Source organism: Myxine glutinosa, chromosome 4 (assembly GCF_964187855.1).
Source record: "Myxine glutinosa chromosome 4, kmMyxGlut1.1, whole genome shotgun sequence".
Taxonomy (NCBI): domain Eukaryota; kingdom Metazoa; phylum Chordata; class Myxini; order Myxiniformes; family Myxinidae; genus Myxine; species Myxine glutinosa.
Window position 1 is genome coordinate 4620351 of NC_136264.1, and position 24244 is coordinate 4644594.

The 24244-nt window shown below is 43.3% G+C and overlaps 1 protein-coding gene across 1 annotated transcript in view; it reads left to right on the forward strand.

The window, feature by feature from the left end:
• The window catches only part of KIF3A (kinesin family member 3A), a 407615-nt gene that overhangs the window by 165406 nt on the left and 217965 nt on the right, over nt 1-24244 (forward strand). Inside the window, exon 10 of the mRNA XM_078775379.1 lies at nt 9233-9389. Coding sequence (XP_078631505.1) covers nt 9233-9389 — 157 coding nt within the window. The remainder of the gene's footprint in view (nt 1-9232; nt 9390-24244) is intronic.

The following is a 24244-nucleotide window of genomic DNA, read 5'->3' on the forward strand; positions in this document are numbered from 1 at the left end:
CAGTGAAATCATTAGCTTACCTATACAAGCTTAATTAATAAACCCCAGGACAACGTGAAAGACAGACGGACGATCACACTTACACGGGGAAATGCAGGCCGGAAGGAATGGCTTGGAGATGGGTGGCTTTTAGAGGCAAGGAAGGTTCAGCGGGTACTGGGCACGGTCGGGCCAAAAGGCACCGCCGTCAAGAAGCCGAGCTTTGGTCCCAAACTGCGTGGGCGAAGTTCCTTTCTCCGTACTGCTGCCTCGTGCGCTCCTTGCGTTGCCCGGTCCGCTTTTCCTGCAGCGCGGCACGTCTCACGGCGGCTCGGTCACACCTGCTCGTCTCCAGCGCATCTCCTGGACCCATCTCTCATCCCTCCTCTCAGCTCATCTCCTGGACTCATCTGCTCATCTCTGTAAAAGCTCATCTGCTCGGGGAGCGTCCCGCGGCGGGTTATATAGGCCCCGCCCTTCACTCTTTTCGAACCTCCCCCAAGCGTTCTCTCTCCGCCCTCTCAAGCCAAACCCCTCGTTCTGGGTTGGATGAGCGGGGCCGACTTACTCCTCCCCTCTATGACGAGGTGGAGACCCGCCTTTCTTCTTCGTCGTTACCTCGTGCGTAATGGAGGCAAATGCAGCAAAGTGGCGGGCAGATGAAAATGCAGCAAAGTGCTTAAAGTGTCAATTGCAACAAAGTGGCAAACCTGGCACCTGGAAGCTGCCATGGGGTGTCGGAGGGCCTACTCTTATTTAATTCGGTGCAATGAAGAGTCAAACTAGTGGGAAACACATCCTTAGCCTACAGAGAATAAGGGACTAACTATTTAAAAGGATATATCGTGTCCTGTGTGTAGGTTTATGGAATTAACTAAGAGGACGAGCTGCGACCATTCTTTACATTACGAGGGTCAGTTACACACAACAAAACCATACTTTTCACATTCGTTACACTTTCTCAAAATTGTTACACTTCTCAAATTCGTTACACTTCTCAAATCCGTTACACTTCTCAAATTCGTTACAATATATATATATATATATATATATATATATATATATATATATATATATATATATACATACATACTAGCCGAAACCCGTGGAACATCCACGGAAGGGAGGATGTGGTGTATGGATAGAGTGTACCATTATGGATGGCATAGGGGATTTGCTTGTCCGAGTAAGAGTTAGGAAGAAAGATGAGAATGAAGAGTGCGTATATGAACAACGTATTTATTGCAATCTACTTAAATGACAACGCTACGATATACTTTTGAAAAATTAATGGATTCGTAATAGGAATCGGCATAGCACCACTCTGGGATTGTCCACTCAGTGGACGGCTTGCTGTCGCCTTCGCCTGTCCAATCAGTGTACGGCTTGCTTCGCCTTCGCCCAGCAGATGCCGATACGATGGCATCGTAAGATGGCGTCGTATCGGCAGTTAATCGGATGCTTTTGGGCCCCAACGTCGGCTAATTCAGATTTTTCGAGTATGGCTGTACGTGATAAACAAAGAGCGTGGTTCGTAGATTGTAAATCCATTAGTGCCGTGGGCATCGGGTCACTGGGTGCGGCGTAAAAGGGATCACAAAGTTGAGTCCTTACGCTATTATTATATAGACTAGCCGAAACCCGTGGAACATCCACGGAAGGGAGGATGTGGTGTATGGATAGAGTGTACCAATATGGATGGCATAGGGGATTTGCTTGTCCGAGTAAGAGTTAGGAAGAAAGATGAGAATGAAGAGTGCGTATATGAACAACGTATTTATTGCAATCTACTTAAATGACAACGCTACGATATACTTTTGAAAAATGAATGGATTCGTAATAGGAATCGGCATAGCACCACTCTGGCCATTTTTTATGAGACTATATGGTGTGGGTTGGATTTGTGTGAACAAAATCAAGAAAAAGGCGACACTTTGTAGAATCCAACTTACACTGTGTATAAAGTGTCACCTCCTGACTTTGTATTTTATATTGTTAGAGACAAAACAAACACTAAATAACATAGCCACATACCAAAAACGTGTATTTTCAATTTTCACTTGTGCAAAAATGCTACTCACAATTACATCGCCTGTGCGTCGGCCTGTGATTGAGCCAGAGAGTTGGCCTGTGAGTCAACTTCCTTTCCAATGTCTGCAAGAGTTGAAATACTGATTGTGCATGTGTAAAATTATATGAAAGAAGAACATGCATATCAATAGACGATGCCATTGAAAAGGAGCGCAGCTGTCAATAGAAAAGGATGTCTGACTTATCAATTTGACATTATTGCACAGGAAATGACAAACAAAGAAACAGTTCATTTCCATCGGGTAATATTACGATGAGAGATCAGCCGATACCTTTATTATGTCCATCAGCATCCATGGCACTTAGGAAAAAAAAAAAACGTGGCATCAGCCAGCCGCAGCCAACTATCACGTACCGTCTCGAAGTCAATGCCATCCTTTTATCTCTTCGTATACACCTCACTGATTTCTACCTTATCGTGAACAGGGTAAAGCCTACTTTGATAATCATGAACGGTGGCAGATGCAGGAGCGAAACGTAAGCGTAGGCCTCGGCCCTACCTATCCAGTTGTTGTTTCCGTTGTGTAAGGGGGGAAAAAAACAAACATTTTGGCCTCAGACCTTTGAGAGTACGTCGTTCCGTGAACTTTTTGAACGGGCCTCGTATGCCATGCTTCGTCAACGTTGGGTTGTTTTTAAATGATTTGAAGGATTAACTTAAGCACCGTGAATAGAGCAGATACTGATGGGCTGCTGATCGGTTTCACTTCGTTGTTATCACAGTATATGGAAGAAATTATGGTAAACCCACCTGATGAGGTTAGCATACACCGCCATCAATGACACCGGCACAAATGGCGGAACAGATGGATTCTTCTTCATCGCATTGCATCGCATTCTCTTCCTGTGAAACGGTTTCATAGAACTGTGTCGTTTATGTACATTTTTAGCTGCGTCGCAGACGCTGCTCATAGAGTGCACTCTGCTGTTGTTGTTGTCACCACGTCTTCTTCTTCGTCTTCTTCTTGTTGTTGTTCTTGCAGAGAAGACAAAACCTCAAAGCTCCACCCATTCTGGGAACCATAGCTCCACCCATTCTGGGAGAGCCTTCATATAAACAAATATCCACCATTTTATTAACTCGCATAGCTTTGAGGCCTGTTTTGTAGGCCCGTGGTGTCTTCCTCTCACACAGTTTTCTTTCAATCAAATTCGATATATCATTTCATTTTTCACAGTCGCTAACATAGTTTTAGACTCGGTTGAAAAAAAAACGGGAAGAAAATCCGATGAAAGTTGCCCTTTATAGAACGAAATGAATTCTCAAAGGCCTGTAACTTCAAATCCATTGACATATATTTTTTTTAAATCGCGGCATGCTCAGTCATACACCGCCCGAAATAAGAGACGGGAAAATGCCGAGATATATATATTTTGTTTAAATCGCGGCATGCTTAGTCATACACCGCCCGAAATAACAGACGGGAAAATGCCGAGATATATTAAAAATTCGTCCATTTGATGACAATCGTCACGATGAAATATTTCATTTATACGTCGTCACAATAATGTGGAGAGAGGAGCATAGCTTCGTTCATGTGTCGCCACATACGGGAAATTGCCGAGATATATATTTTTTTACATCGCGGCATGGTCAGTCATACACCGCCTGAAATAACAGACGGGAAAATGCCGAGATATATTAAAAATTCGTCGCCACACACGGGAAATTGCCGAGATATATTTTCACTTTGCACAAAAATAACATCAAGTAATCGAATCAATAGGAATGTCCTGTGCTTATAACATCGACGTTATAGGCACAGCTGCATCTAGGCATTGTGTAACATCGACGCGGCTTTTGTTTTAATTAAAACTTTTTGTACTTGTTATTTTATTACATTCACGTAGTTTCACATTCTTGACTTCGTGGAGCTTCAATCTTTTGTGGTTCAAAAAAATAAAATAAAGATGGATTCTTCTTCATCGCATCGCATTCTCTTCCTGTGAAACTGTTTCTCCATTTAACGTTTCCAAAATCAAAACTTCAAAAACTTCTTCACTTCGATTCGAAAAAACTTCAAACTTCAAAAAACGTTTCCAAAACGTCACTCCATTTAACTTTATTAAAATGACGATAAAGGCCATTTGACCATCGCCTTCACCCAGCAGACGCCAATACGATGGTGTCGTAAGATGGCGTCGTATCGGCCGATAATCGGATGCTTTTGGGTCCCAAAGTCGGCGAATTCAGATTTTTCGAGTATGGCTGTACGTGATAAACAAAGAGCGCGGTTCGTAGATGGAATATGCATTAGTGCCGTGGGCATCGGGTCACTGGGTGCGGCGTAAAAGGGATAACAAAGTTGAGTCCTTACGGTATTATTATATAGATAAGTAATCAAATCAATAGGAATGTCCTGTGCTTATAACATCGACGTTATAGGCACAGCTGCATCTAGGCATTGTGTAACATCGACGCGGCTTTTGTTTTAATTAAAACTTTTTGTACTTGTTATTTTATTACATTCACGTAGTTTCACATTCTTGACTTCGTGGAGCTTCAATCTTTTGTGGTTCAAAAAAATAAAATAAAGATGGATTCTTCTTCATCGCATCGCATTCTCTTCCTGTGAAACTGTTTCTCCATTTAACGTTTCCAAAATCAAAACTTCAAAAACTTCTTCACTTCGATTCGAAAAAACTTCAAACTTCAAAAAACGTTTCCAAAACGTCACTCCATTTAACTTTATTAAAATGACGATAAAGACCATTTGACCATCGCCTTCGCCCAGCAGACGCCAATACGATGGTGTCGTAAGATGGCGTCGTATCGGCCGATAATCGGATGCTTTTGGGTCCCAAAGTCGGCGAATTCAGATTTTTCGAGTATGGCTGTACGTGATAAACAAAGAGCGCGGTTCGTAGATGGAAAATGCATTAGTGCCGTGGGCATCGGGTCACTGGGTGCGGCGTAAAAGGGATAACAAAGTCGAGTCTTTACGTTATTATATATATATATATATATATATATATATATATATATATATATATATATATATATATATATATATATATATATATATATATATATATTGGAAATGATAGCACACTGAGCAGTAAAATAATGAAAACATTCTTTATTAATAGCCTGATGTTTCAGGAACAAACTAGTTCTCTTCCTCAGAGGCGTTGAGTGTGGTGTTAACCGTTTGGAACCGTCCCCGACGGAACCTGTCATGGATTGGTCCAATTCCTTGCCAATTACAGGGCTTCCCTGCATTCAAATGACTCTGCCGTTTTTGACGTTGTAATTTATTGCGTAGTGCTGTGTATGTGGGGTGTAAGTCGATGTGTCGGTTGATGGAGTTTTTATCAGAGTACCAGGCCTCGATTATCTCGCGGTTCACTCAAAGATCCTGTGCCAAGGATTCTGGTCTGATTCCATGAGAGTTGGTGTTGTTGTGTGTGTATATGTGTGTCGCAACGAATGACAACCTGTCTTGTCGTCTTTCAGCACGTTGGTGTTCAGTTAGCATTGTGGTTAAGCATTTGGATGTTTGGCCCACATAATTGGCTTCACAATTTTCACATTGTATGTTGTAGATGACATTCTTTCTGTCAAATTTTTTCACCTGGTCTCTTGGCTTTGATGGCTGTGATTGTAAGGATGTTTGTGGTTTGTGGGTTATGTTGATGTTGTATTCACGTAGAATGTGGCTTGTGGTTTCGGAAATGTGTTGTATGTATGGAAGTGCCACCGTGTTTGGAGGTGTGGTTGGATTGATGTTGTTGTAGTTGGATTTCCAGTGACACGATTTTATAAATGCATTTGAGTCGTGGTTTTCTCGCTGTAGTTGAGTGACGTGCAGTGACGTGCAGCATTTCCATCCGGCGTTGTTCATGGTCACTGCAGTGTGTTTTTGCACGATCTACTGAGCTGCGAACACAACTTATTTTGTGGCAGGTGGGATGGCCACGACGGTAATCAAATACTTTGTCTGTGTTAGTAGGTTTACGGTACACCTGCGTGTGGCTTGCCGTTTCCATCCCTGGAAAGCTCTACATCCAGGATTGGCAGAGACCCAGCTTGTTCTACTTCACATGTGAATTGTATTGCTGGCCATGTTCAATTTATCTTTTTGTGGAAACGGTCAACATCCGCCTTCTTTATGATCATGGATGTATCAGCAACGCACCGTAGCCACAACCTCGGAGAAGGATCGCCATGTAGTGTTAGATCTTCAAAGCGTTGCATCACCAATTCAGCGATGAGCCGTGAGATGGGTGAGCCCATCGGGGTTCCTTCATGTTGATGATATATGGTGCTGTCGAATACAAAGTGCGTTGATTTGAGGCAGAGTTGAATAAGTGTCATGAGATGACCCGAACTGATGTGGCAGTTGCTCGCTAGTTCTTGGTCATAGGTGATGTATTGTTCTGAGGTCTGCGTTGCTAATTCGAAAAAAAAACAAAAAACTTTTTTTTCATTCTCTTTTCACACTCTTTTCTCTTTTCATACACACAAATTTTTTTTCATTCTTTCACTGCTCATAGTCCAGCGGATAGGTGCAATATAGAGACGAATCGTGCACTTTTTGATAAAAGCATCAAACTTGGTACACATAATCAGTAGGCCATAAGAAACAAACTTAGATATAGTGCCATCCCAGTTTTGGCCTGTGATTGCTATGGCGGCCATCTTTCAAAATGGCCACCACATGACACTAAAATACCACATAACTCAGCAACCATGAGGCCTAGGATCTTAATTCTGGTGTCTATATATAGGTTTTTGGGGTCATATAAATCAAAGAAGGCAATATCGAGTATGTGTGGTCACTTACGGTACCACCTTTTATACGTTGTTGTTGTGCTACGCTGTGTTAGATGGATGGACAAGTTGTTGTGCTAGATGGACCTGTCATTGTTAATATGTTGAAGCCTGGAGCAGCAAAAACATTTCAGGAATATGCACACGATGTCTTTCTGCCATATGTAAATTCTAAGCTACAAAGAGCTCAGAGGGTTGATGTTGTCTGGGATGATTACAGGCCAGATCCATTAAAGGCACAGACCAGAGAGAAGAGAGGGAAAGGAATCCGTCGAAGGGTTGAGCCAAAGACTGCAGTACCGAAAAATTGGCAAGAGTTGTTGCGGCTCTCTGACAATAAGAAGGAACTGTTCTCATTCCTCAGCAGAGAAGTTGTCAATATTCAAACAGAGAAGCAAGTAATCAGTACGCTGAATGAGGATAGTGTTTGTCACCAGCCAAGAAACATGGGAGGTTTAGCCCCTTGTACACATGAGGAAGCAGACAGCCGTATGATGCTTCATGTTGCTGATGCAGCTAAACAACACAACACTGTTCTCATCCGTACTGTGGAGTGTGGACAGTGATGTAGTTGTTCTGGCAGTGTATGTATTTCAAAAGCTACAAGTGACACTGGATGCTCTATGGGTGGCGTTCGGCACAGGCAAGCATATGCGCATGGTACCAGCTCATGATATCTCAGCTGAAATTGGTCCTGAGAAGTCCATTGCACTTCCAATGTTTCACGCCATTACTCGGTGCGATACGACCTCTTGCTTTGCTGGCAGAAGAAAGAAGACTGCTTGGGATACATGGAGCATGTGCCCTGAGGTTACAATGGAGTTAATGAAGCTGTTGGAACAACCACAAATGTCAGATGTTGATGCTGCTATGGATGTTCTGGAGAGATTCGTCGTACTTCTTTATGACCGAACAAGTTCTAAACACCATGTTGATGAGCTCAGGATCGACCTATTCACACGGAAAGGCAGAGACGTGAGCAACAATCCACCGACCAAGGGTGCTCCACTTCAGCACACTAGACGAGCAGTATACCAGGCCGGTCACATCTGGAGTCAGGTGCTTGAAGCAAAGGCTACGCCTCCACAACCGGATAGATGGGGATGGACTCGTAGTAGTGATGGAAACTGGGATGTTCTTTGGAGCAGTCTTCCTGAAGCCAGCAGAGTTTGCAGAGAACTTATTCGATGCGGTTGTACCAAAGGCTGTCGAACAAACTGCAAATGCACAAAAGCAGCTCTGCCGCGTACAGCTTTGTGCGAATGTGGGGGTTTTGCCATGATTAGTTCATGTGATATCTGGCATTTCACATTTGATGGTAAACCTAACTGACTCATGGCACATTGGTATCTACAACAATAAGTAACTCGGCTTCGTATTCGTTTTGACTGTTATTTTTTTATAGCACTATACGTTTAATTTACAGTACAGGTATCTTATATTTCATCAATACAAAATAAAGCAATACAAAGACCGCCAAATGTCTCTGTAAACTGGAAAAGGGCACTTATGTTCCAAAAGTGGTACAAGACGTGATAACACATACTTATTATTGCCTTCTTTGAATTATATGACCCCAAAAACCTATATAGGCACCAGAATTAAGATTCTAGGCCTCTTGGTTGTTGAGTTATATGGTATTTTAGTATTAGATGGTGGCCATTTTGAAAAATGGCCGCCACAGCCGTCATAGGCCAAAACTGGGATGGCATTATATCTATTTTTTCTTGTAATGGCCTACTGATGATATGTACCAAGTTTGATGCTTTTATCAAAAAGTGCACGATTCTTCCCCCTTATCCGCTCTACTATCAGTGTGCTATCATTTACAATATGAATCCTGAGCTACAAAACTTTCGACATGTACATGTATATATATATACCCTTTTTCTGTTCTCCCAATCCTGTTATTTGTTTTCCTGTTCTTCACACTTATCTTTTCCTTTCTTGTTTTATTTTAATTTTCTGAGTTTATTCACGTTCTCCTCACCAACCCCAAGATCTCGACATACGGTATGTACATAATATATAGATGACTCCATAAATAGATCTCCCAAAGCTATTCTTGATTGTAACCACCAGATGGCGCTCTAGTTTGTGTTTCCAGGGTGTGATGTTTTGCTAATTGATTGCTGTTCCCCTCCATTCCTCATTGTTGTTTGTATGGAATTTCATTTTGATGAGTCGTTGTCACCTTTTTCTCACCCTGTGTTTGTCATTAACTTCAGACACATTTTATTGTCTGTCGATGTGTTCTGTAACATTTTTTTTAGGGCTGCGGTGTTTCAATGAAACCTCGTTTTTCTGGTTTGTTGTTCAGTTTTCATTGCGTTTTTGAAGACTGTTACAAGCTGTTCGTGGAATTACAAATCCATATGTTGTATGCAGGTAAGAAGAAGATTTCTGCCGAAAAGATGGGTGAGATGCAGGTGAAGATTGAGGAAGAACGAAAAGCCTTGGAGACAAAGCTTGACATGGAGGAGGAAGAGAGAAATAAAGCTCGCGCAGAACTTGAGAGGCGTGAGAAAGATCTCCTCAAAGCGCAGTGTGTTTTCCCCTCTACTTTTCTCATATTTTCCATATTAACAAATGCACTTTGGTATTTTATTTATTTATTTATAACTCAACACCATCTATTAAATCTTGCTCTGTGTATTTTTCTCTTAAATAAAAAATTTGAGTTTGATTCCCAAGCCCTTTGCGATGGCATTCATCATTCTGCAGTCCTATAGCCAAAAAGGTAGTGAGGTAGCCGCACTACCTCTGGGCTGTCTAGTCAGGGCTGGATTCCTGGGCCGACTATGATCTATCAGATTGATAATTTGCGGACATAAAGTGAAAGTGTTGCCGTCCTTCAGATATGGACGTTAAGCTCGGTATCCCATCTGCCAGCAGTATTTGGTGGACATCAAATACCCCATGGTGTCTTTCGGGAAGCATTGGCGAGTTATCGATGGCATCCTGAACAAATTCCAAATTCCTGCTCCAATCAGCTCCAGTTGAAAACCGTCCACGGGAAAGCGCACAAGGTGGGAATAATTGGGGCAGGTAAATAGGAAGTACAACAACAACAACAGGGATTTTTAGGCCATTTTCCCTACCGCAGTGGGGGTTAGCCTAAATAGGTAGTAGTAGATTCCTCAATCCTATCGGAGTGTTTTTGATAGAATGGGCACTCTACTTGGATGTCCCAAAACATAATAAGGCCTGTTCTCGTACCATGTACAATTTTCCGTTGGATAAATCGTTTTTTGGGAGGGAAAAAGATTGCAGAAATGTCATTTATAGTTTATACCACTTACATCTGCATCAAAATGCTCTTGCATAAGCTAACATGACACTGCCATTACATTTATAAGTGCACAGTCTGTCTATCTGTCAATAAAAAAAAATCAATAAAAAAAATCAAAAATCAAAATCAAATATCAAAAATCAAAATCAAAAAAATCAAAAATCAAAAATCAAATATCAAAAAAAAATCAAAAATCTAAATCAAATATCCAAAAAAAATATCTGAGCATCTGCCATCCAACTTCAATCAGTAGCACAACTTTCTATCAAAATGTTCTGTCAAAGTTCCTTGAGGACGATCGAGTGAGTACCTCGAGGCACCTCGTGATGAAATCCAAGGACTGGCATGGAAATATTTGCTGGGGAAGAAAGAAAACACGATTGGAGTTCCAAAGCTCTTTACGATGTTCAGTGAAAGGTATCAAATTACTGTTGCAAATATGACGTCATCAATGAACTTTCAAACCACTTTTCTCACCATAAACATTGCTTTTTTAAAAATTAATTTCGTCGAACTCAGCTGGCACATCCATCCTTTTCAGTACAAGAAAGGGAGGAGAAAATTTTCTGTGGTTTTAGAAACGAAACGAACTAGAACGGCGTGCCGGGAGATTTGCATTCGGCCTTTGTTCGCATGCTTGAAATATCGGTAGCCATTTTTTATAGGGTCATTGATACTTTTGGAAGATGAAACATTAAGTTTATTATGAAGGGGAATTCTAGGCTTGACACTGACCAAACTCACGGCACAAAACAAGGGTGCGAATGCTGCAAATAGATACGAGTTAGGTCGGCCTTTTGAAACTTGGCTCTTAAAGACAGACAAATGTCTGATGTGTAGCAACAGCTTATTTATGATGGACAAAGTGTCAGACAAGCTAAATTTCCAGAACACAGATCCAACATGTCTGCCTATGGCATCTGAAGCGAACTCCACACATGATTTCATGACTTCCTGCACTCTCGTAGCCGACGTGTGGCTCTCAACGGAATCCTTTCATATCCTCTCCCTGTCCTGGCTGGAGCGCAGTGTTCTGGGCCTAGTCCGATTCCCGACCTTCATCAATGATCTGACTCTCTGCAAAACCATCTTTATCTATTTGCTAATGGCTGCACCCTCTGTCATAACGTCCGTCATCCTTCAGACAGGCAGGTTGCAGCCTCTTCCCTCTCTTCAGTTGTTGACAAAATCAAAAGCTGGTCAAACACTTGGAATATGTCTTTTAATCCTGAGAAATCTCTCTCCGAAAGGACTGTATGGCAAACTTTCCAAATCTACGTTCTTAACAATCCTCTTGAGGAAGCTCAGTCACTCAATCTCTTGCGGCTCACTCTCAGCCATGATCTTTCTGGGGCAAACCACATTTCAAAGTTGACCTCCAAAGCCAGTCGCCAACTGGGCATTCTCCTTCATGCAAAGTCCTTTCTTAGCACACCTGAACTCCTATTCACCGATAAGGCCTTCGTCCACAGCTTGATGGAGCACTACTCTCCCCTTTGGTCTGGTGTCCCTGCTCCACATCTTGCTCTGCTTAATGCCGTATAAACCAAGGCCTTCAGGATTTTTGGAATCTCCCGTGATGAAACTGAGTCTATGGGCCTATGACTTTGCCCGCAGACAGGTCGGTGGTCTCTCTGTCTTCTACCTCCTCCATTCTGGTCTTTCACCCTGTGCCCTCTCCGTGCTTTGTTCCTATCCCCCCTCCCCTTCCTGCGCCACCTCGAGGTTTATGCAGAGCACATGTAGGCTACCGTTAACCCCCTTCTGCTAAAACTCTGAAAATCCAGGATCACTGCTCACCTCCACTCATTTGTTCCTCCCTTTGCCTGCCTGGGGAACAAACTTCCACATCCTCTTCAATCTCTTTCTTCCCTCCAGGTCTTCAAGGCAGCTGTTCACCACCATCTCTGATCATGTTCCATCTAAAACTATGATCTTTTTTACACCCATCAAACCACCCAAACCCCTCAACTCAAATTTTGCTTCCATATCCATGTTGTCCACCCCTTACATTCTCCCTTAGCCAGCATCCTTGGCTGCATCCCTTGTTGTCCGTCTCCATTTACTCTCTCCCTCAGACTTGCTGTTTGTGATCCCCCATTCTCTTTCTGCTGGTCCTTTTCTTCTATTGCATCCTCATCCATTATGTGTTGTAGCTCTTCCACCAGACGTGACACTTTGTAAATGAAAATGAAAAAATACGTTTACCGTCGTTCAAATGGACGTTAGACTGGGTGACCCTTCTGTTAGTTGTTGGACGTTCAATATGTAAAGGGTGTTTTTTGCCAAGAGTAAGCAAGTTATCACTGTTACCCTGAACAAATTCTGAATTTCTACCTAAACGGCAGGTAACAACTGATTTGATATTATTGGATATCCCTTGACAGCAGGTTGCACTGCTTGCTATCTCAGTTCATGTTTTCTATGTGGGTTGCAGCACCTACACTATAAACAAATTCACCTGCCCAGGTGATCAAATATCAGGTGTGAATGGCCGTCTTTGGCTGCAAAGAGATCAAATCGGCATAAAAAAACAGAATGTTACCTCCGTTGATGAGAATTATTATTTCTTTCAACCCCTAACTACAATGTTAACTTGATAACAAAGCAAGCCCCTCCCCCAATTTACCCTTGGCGATCGCCGCCACTTACCCTTTGCCCATGATCTAATGATGGCCATTTTCTTTCAGCCCATCATATAACCATGACCATAAACATTTAGGGATAGAGTGTAAATAAAGAAAACGTGTCTCCATCTACAATATACCCATAAACCCAACATCATGAAAATCGGAGGAAAGTTAGTCAAGTTATGATTAAAAAGGTGTTTTTTGGTAATTAGGTCACAATCCGAAAAAGGGAGGTCAAGGACACGCCACAAATATCAGGTGCACAAATTCAGTGCAGGTACGCTATTATGATGCAAGAACATATTTGAAGGCCAAATGGTCTGAGATTTCACATCTTACTATAATTCACCAAATGTCCATCCGTCTGTTCGAAGGTACCGCAAAAACGGCTGAATCGATCGCAACGATATTTTGGGTGGGTATTCCTGGGACCCCTGGGAGTAAAATAGGCTATATTGTTTTTCCAGTTTTTCCAAGTTTTCCAATTTTCCAGTTTTTCCAAACACGATGGAATAATATTTACCGATATGAACAGTGATGTGGCTTTTATTGAAATTATACAAATACTGTTTAGATTTTGATGACAATTATGAACCTGCCACAAATGCGGAAGTGGACAGATGACAGCAATGCGCGGGTTTGATATTATCCCAATACAACCGTCATTCAATCGTAATGTTAAATCGTTAAACGTGAATCGTGTTAATCGTTTTGTTAAAGTATCAATTGATGATTGGAATTGAGTGAATACAATTACGATTTTGAATTCGTAATTGTGTTCACCCAACCGTACGGAACTTCACATCAGGATTTAAATATTTGTTTATGTCACAAATGTTGTTAAAAGTTTATTTTTATATTAATGTTATTTAATTTGTGATTGGAGTTATGCTGTTTGGAATGAAAAAAGAGATATCGAGTTCAAGTGAATGACGAAATGCCATGATGGTTTCTACTTTCTAAATGTGAATTCGTGGATCGCCATATGCAGATTCGCCATTGACTGGGTATGGAACAAAGGTACCCGTTTGTTTGCCAACGGGTACGTTTTTCATGGAAGTCCTTCACGAACTTGCTGTCCATGTCTGACGTGCGACTGAAGGTGCTACAGGAATGTGGAATTTATTGGTTTCATGCTTTAGCATTAGCTGTTTCTGCATTGTTTGTTTGCTTCTGGCCTCCCACCCGTGCATAGCACGGGTACCTCACTAGTTAGCAAAATTGAGCGATGACAAAAATGCGTTATTTGACCTTTACCTTTTCAGACTCCATTTGACCAAGACCTTTAACCTGGAGAGGTATGATGTAAATTAACTTGACCTAGACCTTTAACCTCTCTCTCCCCTTCCCCCCGTCAGTTGTAACCATAATGGGTTAATGTGCACAAATATCTTTACAAGGAAATTTCGACACAGGAGGGAGACCATTGGGCCCATAATGTCTGCGCAATTTCCACACCCGTTATTGGTTAGTTTATTTATCTAGCTATTATTATCTATTATTATATTAATAATATAACTAATATTATTATATTAATAATAATTATTATATTAATAATAATATAAATATATAATTAAATATATAATATAATAAAATATGATATAATATATTAATAATATATTATATTAATAACCGGACTTCCGGTCCCTCGAGCGACGGGGCTTGCTTCGATCTCTCCACGGCATCAAAGTTTGAGTGTTTTCCCGTTCGTTTCTTTGTCAAATTTCCGCTGCGTATTTTGTTGTGTATGTGTTATTGTCTGTTTCTATTTGGTTTTGGTTTTGTAGTTGTTGCAAATTTGTGTGTAATTAGTCGTTTCTTTGTTCGCGCCTCGTGCGCCTCGTGCGGCCTCCTCGTCTCGACTTGTGCCCCGCCCCCTATATCTCGTTTTGCTTTCACCTCTGCTCCTGCTTTCTCAAATCCACGTTCTCACTTAGAGACTTTTCCCAGATTGTTTTTCATGGTTTTGTTTAAATATTTATTTAAATATGTTTAAACCGCAGCCGTGATGCTGACGCCGCCCCTCCCACCCCCCAGAATTTCCATGTTTTAAACGTTTCCCAGTGTGTACCCTGGATAAGAATAGGTACGCCGTATCCCTGCGTGTCGTAAGAGGCGACTAAGAGGGTTGGCGTCAGGAAGGGCATCTGGCCATAAAAACATTGCCTCAAAAAGAGAACCATGACAATTACAACTACATGTGGGCAGGGTACAGCCCGAAGTGGATATCGGTTTCTGAGGTTTGGGACATGGAATGTAGGGACAATGACAGGAAGATCAGGAGAAGTGGTGGAAGTATTGGTCAGAAGAAGAGGGGACATATGTTGTGTGCAAGAGACGAGATGGAAGGGAAGTGGTGTGAGAATGGTGAAGGGTAGGCAGGGACAGAAATACAAGTTTGTGTGGCAAGGGTGCCCAGAGGGCGTGAATGGTGTTGGTGTCCTGTTTTCTGAGGAGTTTGTAGACAGTGTGGTGAGTGTGACTAGAGTGAGTGATAGGTTGATGATGGTTAAAATGATGATTGGAAGCCTCTTGGTGAACGTCATCTCAGGATATGCTCCGCAGGTTGGTCGAAGCGATGAAGAGAAGGACAAGTTCTGGTGTGCGATAGAGAAGCTGATGGAAAACGTGAAAGATGAAGAAGTTGTTGTGGTAGGAGGAGACCTAAATGGACATGTGGGAAGGAGTATGGATGGTTTTGACGGAGTTCATGGGGGTTACGGATATGGTGTGAGAAATGGAGAAGGTGAAAGGATTTTGGAGTTTGCTGATGGAGCTGATTTGTTGATTTGTAATACTCAGTTCCAGAAAGAGGATAATAAGCTTGTTACATACATGTCAGGTGGGTCGACGACAACCGTTGACTACCTGATGGTGCGTAGGCGAGATAGGGGGCACCTCCGGGACACAAAGGTGATCCCGGGGGAGGAGGCTGTTTCACAGCACCACTTGGTTGTCTGCGACGTAAGGGTGAAAGGTGCGAGGAGAGCTCGGCGGGTGAAGTACCAACCGAGAATGAAGGTGTGGAGGTTGAAAGAGGTGACAGTAAGGGAGGCATTAAAAGAGAGGCTGAGTAGGGTTGAGGATGATGTGGTTGAGCTTGAAAGTGGTTGGATGTCAATGAAAGCTAGTCTGTTGGGAGCCGTTGGTGAGGTATGTGGATGGACAAAAGGACCACCGAGGAACTCGGAAACATGGTGGTGGGATGATGAAGTTGGAAAGAGGATTGACGAGAAGAGGAAGAAGTTCAAGGAGTGGCAGAAGGCGAAGGGTACGGGAGCAGAAACAGCAGAGCATGAAAGTTATAAGGCAGCCAGGAAGGCTGCAAAGAAAGAGGTAGCAAAGGCGCAGGAGGCATGTAGGAAAATGTTCGGAGAACGCTTGGATTCGGAAGAGGGTCAGAAAGCAGTATTCAGGATTGCAAAGCAGATAGCGAAAGAGAGGTGTGATGTGATGGGGGTGAGTTGCTTGAAGGATGAAGTGGGACAAATCATTGTCGACCCAGATGGAATTAAAGGAAGATGGAAAAGATATATGGAAATGCTGTTGAATACAGAGAATGAATGGGATGGCAACATAGATAGTAACCCAGTTTTAGGACCGGCAGAGAAGATAACTGAGAAGGAAGTTGAGGAAGCGATAAAAGCAATGAAGGGTAGAAAAGCGGGAGGGCCGACGGGAGTTATGGGAGATATGTTGAAGGCAGCAGGAAGTTGGGGTGTGAAGAGAATGACAGAGATCTGTAATCTGGTGGTGAAAGAAGGCCGCATTCCAGTGGATTGGGAAGGCCGCATTCCAGATCCCTCTATACAAGGGGAAAGGTGACCCTCTGGAGTGTGGCTCGTACCGAGCGATAAAGTTATTGGAGCATGGAATGAAGGTATTGGAAAGGGTGTTGGAGAGGAGGATAAGGAAGAAAGTGAAGATCGACGAAATGCAGTTTGGATTCATGCCAGGAAGAGGAACGACAGATGCGCTTTTCATTGTGAGGCAGTTGCAGGAGAAGTAGATGGAGAAGAGGAAGAAGTTGTTTCTTGGGTTTGTTGATCTGGAGAAAGCATTCGATCGGGTTCCACGCAAAGTATTGACATGGGCATTGAGGAAGTTAGGAGTGGAGGAATGGTTGATCAGAGTAGTGATGGCAATGTACAAAAGAGCGCGCACAGCTGTAAGGACGAAGGACGGGAACAGTGGTGAATTTGAGGTGAAGGTGGGAGTGCATCAGGGGTCGGTACTAAGTCCACTACTATTTGTAGCTGTGATGGAGGTGCTGGCTCAGAACGTAAAGGAGGGTTTACCGTGGGAGTTGTTGTATGCAGATGATCTGGTGTTGATTGCGGAAAGTATGGGTGGACTGAAGGAAAAGATGAACACGTGGAAGGAATGTATGGAGACAAAAGGTCTGAAGGTGAATATCGGAAAGACGAAGGTGATGGCAAGTGGTAAAGCATGTGTTGAGGTGGAAAGAACTGGGAAGTGGCCCTGTGCTGTGTGTAGGAAGGGTGTCGGAGTGAACTCCATTCAGTGTACAATGTGCGCTGAGTGGGTTCATCAAAAATGTAGTGGTCTGAGAGGGTCATTAACCAGTGTGGCAGCTACATTCAAATGTAAGGTGTGCACAGAGGGAGCTGCAGATGGAGGAAATGTTGAGTTGGATCTTGGAGACGGCGTGAAGCTGGAAGGTGTGAAAACATTTTGCTACCTCGGAGACATGCTGAATGGAGAAGGTGGATCAGACTCGGCAACGGTTGCTCGAGTGAGATGTGCATGGAAGAAGTTTCGGGAATTGCGTGGCGTGCTGATGATGAGGGGAGTGTCGTTGAAGCTGAAGGGAAAGGTGTATGCTGCATGTGTGAGAAGTGTTATGATTTATGGGAGCGACACATGGGTAATGAACGTAGAGCAGCAACGAAGGTTGAAAAGGGTGGAAATGCGAATGGTTCGACGGATGTGCGGAGTATCGTTGAGAGAGAGGAAGACAAATGATGAATTGCGAAAGATGATGGGAATAGAGCCTGTGATTGATGCTGTGAAGAGGAACAGGTTGAGATGGTTTGGTCATGTGTTGAGGAAGGATGAAAGTGACTGGTTGAGAAGAGTGATGGAAATGAATGTAGAAGGAAGTAGAAGACGGGGAAGACCGAGGAAGACTTGGCTAAAGATGGTGGAAGAAGAAATGCGGGCAAGGGGGTTAACAAGGAGAGATGCAGAAAATAGGGCAAAATGGAGAAGATCGTCATGGGGACCGCAAGGCTAACCCCCGCACTAGCAGGGAAAATGGCCTTTAAAATGCATGTTGTTGTTGTTGTATTATATTAGTAATACTACCTCCATTCTTACCGTCAGCTTTAGCAGACTTTGCCCCCTTGAATACTATTTGGGCCTTCAGTACTGGACCGGGACAAGAGGAATCCCACCACCCCCCTCGAATCTCTTTTTTTTTCAGTCACCAAAATCGTAATCTGTTAACACCGAAGAGTGTGTAAACATATTGTTGTGGATTTGGAAAGAACCCAGGGAGTTACATTCAGCACATACAAGAACTCTGGAGTTCATATATTTTCATAGTGATTGTGTTGTTCATACAGTGCATTCAGAAAGTATTCAGACCCCTTCACTTTTTTCACATTTTGTTATGTTGCAGCTTTATGCTGAAATCGTTTAAATTCATTTTTTCCCTCATCAATCCACACTCAATACTCCATAATGACAAAGAGAAAACAGGATTTTAGAAAGTTTTGCAAATTTATTAAAAATAAAAAACTGAAATATCACATTGACATAAGTATTCATACCCTTTGCTATGACACTTGAAATTTAGCTCAGGTGCCTCCCATTTCTCTTGATCATCTTTGAGATGTTTTTACACCTTGATTGTAGTCCACCTGTGGTAAATTCAATTGATTGGACATGATTTGGAAAGGCACACACCTGTCTATATAAGGTCTCACAGCTGACAATGCATATCAGAGCAAAAACCAAGACATGAGGTCGAAGGAACTGCCTGCAGAGCTCAGAGACAGGATTGTGTCGAGGCACAGATCTGGGGAAGCCGACAAAAGAATTTCTGCTGCATTGAAGGTTCCCAAGAGCACAGTGGCCTCCATAATTCTTAAATGGAAGAAGTTTGGAACAACCAGGACTCTTCCTAGAGCTGGCCGCCTGGCCAAACTGAGCAATCGGGGGACAAGGGCCTTGGTAAGAGAGGTGACCAAGAACCCGATGGTCACTCTGGCTGAGCTCCAGAGATCCTGTGTGGAGATGGGAGAAACTTCCAGAAGGACAACCATCACTGCAACACTCCACCGATCTGGGATTTATGGCAGAGTGGCCAGACGGAAGCCTCTCCTCAGTGAAAGACACATGAAAGCCCAGTTGGAGTTTGCAAAAAAGCACCTGAAGGACTCTCAGACTGTGAGAAACAAGATTCTAGTAGTGTCTCGTGGTCCACCTCGTAGAACTGATTCTCTCACATGTCTTCACACATATTATATACCTTTGCATCTACCAGTGCATATACCCCATTGGTTTGCACTGTTGTGGAGCAACAACTCGAGTCCCAACAGTTCTCTTCAGAGCTATGCACCACATGATACCGCATGACAGTGCACCTCCCACATGCACTTCACACTCATCTGCATCTACAAGTTGTTGGGACCCATGTGGACAAGCCTGCTCACATATGGGTGAGAAAGGGGTCGCCAAAGCGCCCAGACTTCTTCTTCTTCTTCTACCTTGTTCTGTTTCACTGAGTGCTGTGGGTTTCTGTGGAGCTCTGTATGGCAGAAAAACATCATCAAACCCTCTTTTTAACCGGAGGCACTGCTCCATCCCTGGGTTGCATGATATAAGGTCCGTCCCTAACAGGTTGCAAGATGCTAATCTTGCAACCTGTTAGGGACTGACCTTATATCATGCAGCACCTTGTATCACGCCAGGAATGTGACGGTCAGGTTGGGCCTCTCCAACTGTTCCTCCTCTTCGCTGCCCTCCCCTTCAGTTAGCTCCTCACCATTTGGGGTGTTGAAATGCTCCAATTCCTCAGGCTGCATGTCTTTGAAGCCTTCCCCTCCCACCTGCCGTGCAAACCCGGCAATTGTCCACCTCTCTTCTGTGCTGCCGGGGAAAGCCTCTGAAGTCGTTCACTGCCTGTGGCCATCGGCTTTGACTTCTGCAAGCATTAATGGGTGGAGGCATTTGACTTCATTGAGAGAGTTGTTGATGGTGCTGATACAGTGCGCGATGTTGAAGTCCTTCCCACATTTCCCGACGCTACATTTGGGGGTGAGCTCAATAGCATCCGAGATATGATGGAATGTGTGGTTTTAAACATTGAAATCACATCTTGGTCGAGTGGCTGAATCAGGGAGGTGGTGTGGGGTGGCAGGTAGATGACCTCGACGTTGCGATTGGTGCCCTTCAACCCCTTGGTGTTGACTGGTACTTTGTCCACCAGCAGTAGAATCTTGTAGGAGAGGTTATTTTCTGCCAGGTGTCTCTCCAATTGAGAGACAAAACAGTTGTGAAAGCAATCCATAAAAATGGTAGCTGTTACCCATGCCTTTCTGTTGGCCCTCCAAAATACGGGCAGAGTTTGCTTGTTTTTGCTCTTGCAAGCACGCGGGTTCAGGGCATGGTACAGCATCATTGGCTTAATCATTCAGTCTTCTTTAGCTTTGGCGCAGAGGAGAAGAGATACCCGGTCCTTGGCAGCATTGAAGCCGAATGCTGTCCTCTCTTTCTTCAAGATGAAATTCCTTGTGGCCATTTTCTTCCAGAAGAGGCCTGTCTCGTCTGCATTGAAGACCTGCTCCGGCACATATTCCTTCTCCTCGATGAGCTGTCCGAGTTGAGCAGGGACATTTTAATCTGCCTTGTGGTGCGCTAAGGCACGTTCGCCTGTGAGCTCCAATTGTGGAGACCGTACCGCTGCTCAAACCATCCCCTGCTGGCTTGGAAGGGACTGGGGCCACTCATACCCGCATCACTCGTACACGCATCACTCGTACCCGCATCACTCGTACCCGCATCACTCGTACCCGCATCACTCGTACCCGCATCACTCGTACCCGCATCACTCATACCCGCATCACTCGTACCCGCATCACTCGTACCCGCATCACTCGTACCCGCATCACTCGTACCCGCATCACTCATACCCGCATCACTCGTACCCGCATCACTCGCACCCGCATCGCTTGTACCCACATAGCTCATACCCGCAATGCTCATAGCCGCATAGCTCATGTTTGCAGCACACCCATGCCAAACCAGACGATCGTACATTTGCTTTGCCTTTTCACGAATCAGACGTCGCCCTAAAGGAATGTTCCTCTGGACATTGTCCTCTATCCACACATTTAATGCCTTCTCCACTGCTTTGATGTGAACATCCCTGACCTGGGTAACCACTTTGGTGCTGGGTACTGCACTCGCCATGACACTTTCCCAAATCGCGTTCTTGTGTTTAGGTCATCACATCTCGATTTTCGGAGAAAGAAGAAAATTTCTAGCTCAGAGACATGTATAACTTCATATCCCTACTTGTCCATTAATAGCCCCCATTGGACTTATGGATTGGGTCTTGTCTGTCTGTCCGTCCATCCATCTGTGCGTGCGTGCGTGCGTCCGCAACCATATCGCAGAGATCTATGGACTGATTTTGTTCAAAATTGACACAAGCACAGTACATGATGGCATACACATGCACCTCACTTTATTTTGCAATCTGATCAAATATGGCTGACTGGTAGACTGGCGGCCATTTTAGTTGTAAAAACTCTGATGTTGACCACGTCCTCAGACATTTATTGGACATGCATTTACTGATCTTGTTCAAACTTGGCACACAGATTAATGAATGATGGGTTACATGTGCACGTCATTCTTTTTTGAGATCAGATCCAATATGCCGACTGGCGACCATTTTGTTACTGAAACGTGTACCCAACCATTTATCGGATATGCATGGTTCGCTTTTGTTCAAACGTGGCACAACGACAATACATGAGTATACATATGCAGAAGATTCTGTTTTGTAGTCTGACCAAAGATGGCCGACTGACGGCTTTTAACTCCATACAACAACATTACTAAAACCATGGGGGCTATGACATTTTATGCTTTTTCTTCTTGCTTATCAACTGATTGGTCTGAAACCAGATAGACCCTTCTACTTGATGGTCCATAGGATCACTCGGTCTTTTATTTTCTGATTTCGTATTTTTAGAATTTGGATCATGGGGGCGCCCATGGTGATTTATCCCCTGAAATTTCAGATTCCTACTTATCCCTTATTCATCAACCGATTGCTCTGAAACCCGATAAAGCACTTCTACTTGATGATCCGCATGATCTCTTGGTATTAATTGTTTGGATTTCTTATTAGGGGGATTGAGGATTAGGGTGGCTCCCAGGAGGGAGTGGTCATTGGTCTGAACTACAACCTTGAGATAACCATAAATGACCATGGTGGGGGATGTTTATGCACCCACGAAAAACCACGAATACACGAAACACAGGACCGCGAATGGGGAAGCAGGTTACATTTTATGAACCGCGAATACACAGAATCCGTGAATGTCAGCACCGTTAATGTCTGGGTTTTACAATACAAGACTGCTTGGTGTCTATTTTCCTCATTGGTTAGACATTGTATGTCATAAATAGATGGATGTTGTAGCCCACTGATTCACTATGCTAGCCTAGCCGACATCCCACTTGCGCTTCCGCTCGGCCGTCCGTAATTCATAGATAAAGGCGGGGCGTCAAGAGCATGGTTCCCCATCTGGATTAACTAAATCACCGAAAAGGTAACACAAAATTTGGGTGTGGGGACCCTAACAGATTTAGTCACCTCAGATGGCTACGTGGTTGCTTAGCAACCCGTTGGGTCACAGAGTTATCCGTGGCTCGTCAGCTTCAGGGTCGAAGGTCGGGAAGCGTGTTCTAGAGAGGCCACCCGGGACCCGGACGACATGCCCTTAACAATATGTTAGAATACCAATGAAGATGGGTGGACATTTCCATAATGTTTCGAGAAATACCTTCTATGTCCAATATAATATTTGTGAGACAGTTATAGCTCTGAGAGAGATATCCTTTAATGAACCCTTAGTATCTTTATGAATCACAGATTTGTATTTGGGGCCTCAGACTCCTGAAATCTCCCAGTAGTTGCAGACATTGTTCCCATCCAGTAATTTGTGAGTTATTATTTGTTGACATTTGAAAAGGTCGTTCCAGCATGTGACATGACAAGCAAAGCTAAAGCAGCTGATCCAAATTCTTCCCTGACAGCGAAGACAAACCTGTAGTCTGTTTCTCATCATGCCATGTCGGTACGATACAGAAAATATTTAGATGCCTGTCGAGTCAGATAAGCATGTTGAACCCTCTTTGCTTGTGCCTCCCAAATGAGTTTGGTGGCAAACAATGCGGAGTGTTCATTCTGCTTTGAGAAACTGCAAAATGGGTTTTGTAAAGAATAATAATAATAATACAAACCGCTCGGTATGTACCTTGCCGTTAATGACCTGCAAAGACAGTTGCAAAGTAACTTTTCACCATTTTCATTGTGCACATGATCACATGGAGCAGTTGTTTTTTCGTGCATAGTAACTACAAATGAAAACATTATCCACACAATGGTTGTCCATAGAAGGATATGCAGTATTGTATGTTTGGTATGTGCTTTCAAAGTGTGTGCTTACCTGTTAGGTCCCTTTTAAATGTCTCCACACCAGAATGGAGAGGCAAAGGGGGCACTCAAATTAATATTGAAAGTCAACAGAGATTGCATACAAGTTCCCAAGATGGCACATTTATTGTGGGGAAGAGAATGCCACTTAAGTGTACCTCTTCTACTTCTTCGTCTCTTTCTTCTTCTATTCTTCCCTTATACCTGCACAGTACTAGAGTCCCTGTATAAAGAGAGTTGCGCCATGCGCTGACCCGAGATTTCTGGTCACGTGATTTCGTGGCGCCATTTTGTGTCGAACTTCACCGTGCGTGAACGTCAGCTTGGTACGGGAATGTTGTTTATTGCCAAACAAAATGACTGGTTGTTCTGCTTTTGGTTGTTCAAACCAATCTGGGAAATATAAGATGTATAGATTTCCAAGTGATAAAGTCAGAAGACAAATTTGGGACAAATACGACGTCTTATCTGTGCTTTTCCATATCTGTTCGACTAGACGAACCGTGCACACTGCAGGTATTTTTAAAAGTTTTTTCTCTGTTTAATTACGGCTTGGCGCAGTCGAAAATTAAGTGTTAATTAAGTCGCCAGCTATAAAAAAAAAAAAAAAAATTACGTCGCCAGCTATGAAACATATTAATCGATCAGGCAATATCCATCAGAGTTCTGGGCAAGGGTGTAGTAATAAATGAACGTTTCAATCTTACTAGATGCCGATGACGTTTTCCTTATGTCAGAGACAGAAGCTGACTTGCAGCTTGTTAAATCATTACAATGGA